Below are 2,999 nucleotides of genomic sequence, written 5' to 3'. Positions count from 1 at the left end.
CTTGACTGCTTGGGTCTCCCCGCAGGCAGCGGCTCGGCACCAGTGCTCCTACCTGGTGGGTCTGCACATGGGGGAGTTCCTGCAGGTGGGGGGGAACCCGGCGTGGCTGCAGGGGCTGCACTGCGCCCCCCAGAAGCTCCGGAACCTCAACGAGATCAACAAGCTGCTGGCGCACCGGCCCTGGCTCATCACCAAGGAGCACATCGAGGTGAGAGCGGGTGCCCAGGACACAACGCCCCCGAAACACGTGGGATTTGGGGCCACGTCCCAGGGTACGACCCTTTCAGGGCTGGGGGGTGGTGGTGGGGGGGTCCATTAGCTGGAGGGCAGGGTCTGTGCCGCGCTGGGTGGATGGGGAAGGGGTGGCTTGTCCCACCTGGCTGAGGGCTGTCCTTCTGCTGAGATCCCCTGATTATTTTTGGGGGGTGGCACATCCCAAACGCCCTCCCGCCCCCCTGCTTATCCTGGCTGGGGGGTGCAGGGGGACCGAGCCCGACCCCGTTGGCGTCCCCTCCCCGCAGGCTCTGCTGAAGACCGGGGAGCACAGCTGGTCGCTGGCGGAGCTGGTGCAAGCCCTGGTGCTCCTCACCCACTACCACTCGCTCGCCTCCTTCGTGTTCGGCTGCGGCATCAACCCCGAGGCGGAGCAGGACGGGGGGCACGGCGCCAGGCCCCCCTCGCCCCACGGCGACAGCAGCCCTGCCTCTGAGGACAGCATGGGGTGCTCGGGGGTAAGGGGGGGACCCCTGCGTGGAGAGGGAAGGGGACAGCGCGGGGGGGGGGGCTGGAGCGTGTCCCCTGTGGGGCGGTGGATGTCCCCTGGTGCCGTCACTGTGCCTGGAGCAGCTCCGTCTGCCCTGCGCGTGCTTGCAACCCCTCCACGACCTCGCTGGGCTTCAAGCAGCATTAACTCTGCTCTTGGCCACCCCAGGGCAAGGACGCCCTGCAGGAGGTGGAGGCGCTGATGGAGCGGATGAAGCTGCTGCAGGAGAGCCAGCAGGAGGAGGAGGGTGTCACGCAGGAGGAGATGGCCACGCGCTTCGAGCTGGAGAAGACGGAGAGCCTGCTGGTGGCTCCCTCGGGTGAGGTGCAAGGGCGTGCAGCCGAACGGGAGCGGGATCCCTGCGGGCTGGGGAGCTCGGGGGGGGAAGGCGTTGGGGTCCCCACGGTGGGCGCAGGATGCGGCCCCAGGCGGGTGCAGGATGCTGGGGGCTGGCTCCGTCCGGGTGCGCCCCGCGGCTCACGGCCGTGCCTTGCAGACCTGGCCGAGCACTCGCTGCAGTCCAGCGTCCTGTGCTTCGTGGAGGACCCCGAGTTCGGCTACAAGGACTTCACGCGGCGGGGCGAGCAGGCGCCCCCCACGTTCCGTGCGCAGGTGGGTGGGCGCGGGGCGGGGGGGGGGCTCCTGCTCATCCCATGGGGGTACGGCGGGGTCCCGGCACCGCCGGTGCACGGGAGCCACCTCGGCTCTGCAACCAGCTGCTAAGATTTGGGTTGGGGGGGGGGGGGGGGGGGATTGTGACCTGATTTTATCCCCCGTGAAGCACCTAGCCCAGCATCCTTCCTCCGGCAGGATTACACCTGGGAGGACCACGGCTACTCGCTCATCAACCGCCTGTACCCCGACGTGGGGCAGCTCCTGGACGAGAAGTTCCAGGTGGTTTACAACCTCACCTACAACACCATCGCCATGCACTGCGGCGTCGACACCTCCATGCTGCGCCGGGCCATCTGGAACTACGTCCACTGCGTCTTCGGCATCCGGTAGGTCCCCGAGGAGCCCCCCCGGGTGCGCGCCGGGCTGAGCCCCGCGCCTCTCCCACCGTGCAGGAGGACCTAACGAAACGCCGTGCCGGCAGGGGACGGGGGTCCGGGGAAGGTCCTGGGTGCGCAGATGGGTGGGGGCTGTGGTTGACGTGCCCTCCCCTCTGTGTCCTCCCCCCCCACCCAAGTTACGATGACTACGACTACGGGGAGGTGAACCAGCTCCTGGAGCGCAGCCTCAAGATCTACATCAAGACGGTGGCCTGCTACCCGGAGAAGACGACCAAGCGGATGTACGCGCAGTTCTGGAGGCACTTCAAACACTCGGAGAAGGTGCTGCCCCTTCCCCTCCCGTGGGGCTGGGGGGGTGCTGAGCCCCTCCGTGCCCTGACCCCGCTGTCTGTCCCCCCCCCCCCCCCCCCCCCCCCGGGGGGCCGGGGGGGGGCGGGGCCCCCCCGGGCCCTGCCCCCGCTTTCTTTCCCCCCCCCCCCTCCCCAGGTTCACATCAACCTGCTGCTGCTGGAGGCTCGCATGCAGGCGGCTCTGCTCTACGCCCTGCGCGCCGTCACCCGCTACATGACCTGACGGGCCCCCCCCGCTCCCTCCTCTTCCTCCTCCTGCCCTCACGGCTTGGGGGGGGAACGGGGACAGGGACAGGGGGGAGCCGGGGACTTAAAGACTGTGCCGCCGCCTCGCCTCCTGCCTTACGGGGCGTGGAGCTGGGGAAGGAAAAAGGGGGGGACGTCCCCTGCCCCTTATCCTAGAAGGGGGGGGCCCCCATGAAGCTGCCGGTGCTGGGAAAAGCCCGGCCGTGCCCCTGTCCCCCCCCCCCCCCCCCCTTGGGGTTTGGTGGAGGTGTGGGGGTGCCCGACCACTCCGTGCCTTGCTTGGGGGCGAACCCCGATGAAGCTGAACCTTGCTCCTGGGGGGGCTGCCTCCACCCCCAGCCCTGCCGGCTGTAGGGCCGTGTCCTCCTGCCAAAAGGCACCGGGGAGCACCCAGAGCACGAAGCCCCCCCTGTTTCCCGCTGCCTTTGGGGCCCTGGGGGCGTCCCCTCGGTGCCTGTGGGGGGGGGGGGGGGGGTCCTTCTAGGGACCTGCCTGCGCCCCCCCACCCCATTTGGGGCTGGAAGTGCCTCTGAAACGGGGTCCTGTGCACAGAGCAGCAGAGCCCCTGGTGCCTTTACCCCCGTCCTCGTGCCCTTCTGTGCTTTGGGCTGGGGGGGGGGGGGGGGG

The 2,999-nt window shown here is 69.7% G+C and overlaps 1 protein-coding gene across 2 annotated transcripts in view; it reads left to right on the top strand.

Annotated features, from left to right (window-relative positions):
• Window positions 1–2,805, top strand: part of SESN2 (sestrin 2) — a 3,418-nt gene extending 613 nt beyond the window's left edge. Inside the window, exons 2-8 of one of the 2 annotated variants that reach the window (XM_035312893.1) lie at window positions 26–208; window positions 522–731; window positions 932–1,082; window positions 1,260–1,375; window positions 1,574–1,764; window positions 1,953–2,097; window positions 2,263–2,805. In XM_035312893.1, coding sequence (XP_035168784.1) covers window positions 26–208; window positions 522–731; window positions 932–1,082; window positions 1,260–1,375; window positions 1,574–1,764; window positions 1,953–2,097; window positions 2,263–2,349 — 1,083 coding nt within the window. In that variant the 3' untranslated portion in view covers window positions 2,350–2,805. Of the gene's footprint in view, window positions 1–25; window positions 209–521; window positions 732–931; window positions 1,186–1,235; window positions 1,376–1,573; window positions 1,765–1,952; window positions 2,098–2,262 lie in introns of those variants that run through there. The other variant, XM_035312892.1, reaches the window with a different exon arrangement.
• The last annotated feature ends 194 nt before the right edge of the window (window positions 2,806–2,999 follow it).

Source organism: Oxyura jamaicensis (assembly GCF_011077185.1).
Source record: "Oxyura jamaicensis isolate SHBP4307 breed ruddy duck chromosome 23 unlocalized genomic scaffold, BPBGC_Ojam_1.0 oxy23_random_OJ71851, whole genome shotgun sequence".
Lineage (NCBI taxonomy): Eukaryota > Metazoa > Chordata > Aves > Anseriformes > Anatidae > Oxyura > Oxyura jamaicensis.
Note: the sequence above shows the minus strand (reverse complement) of the source record. Positions and strands in the feature narration are given on the sequence as shown.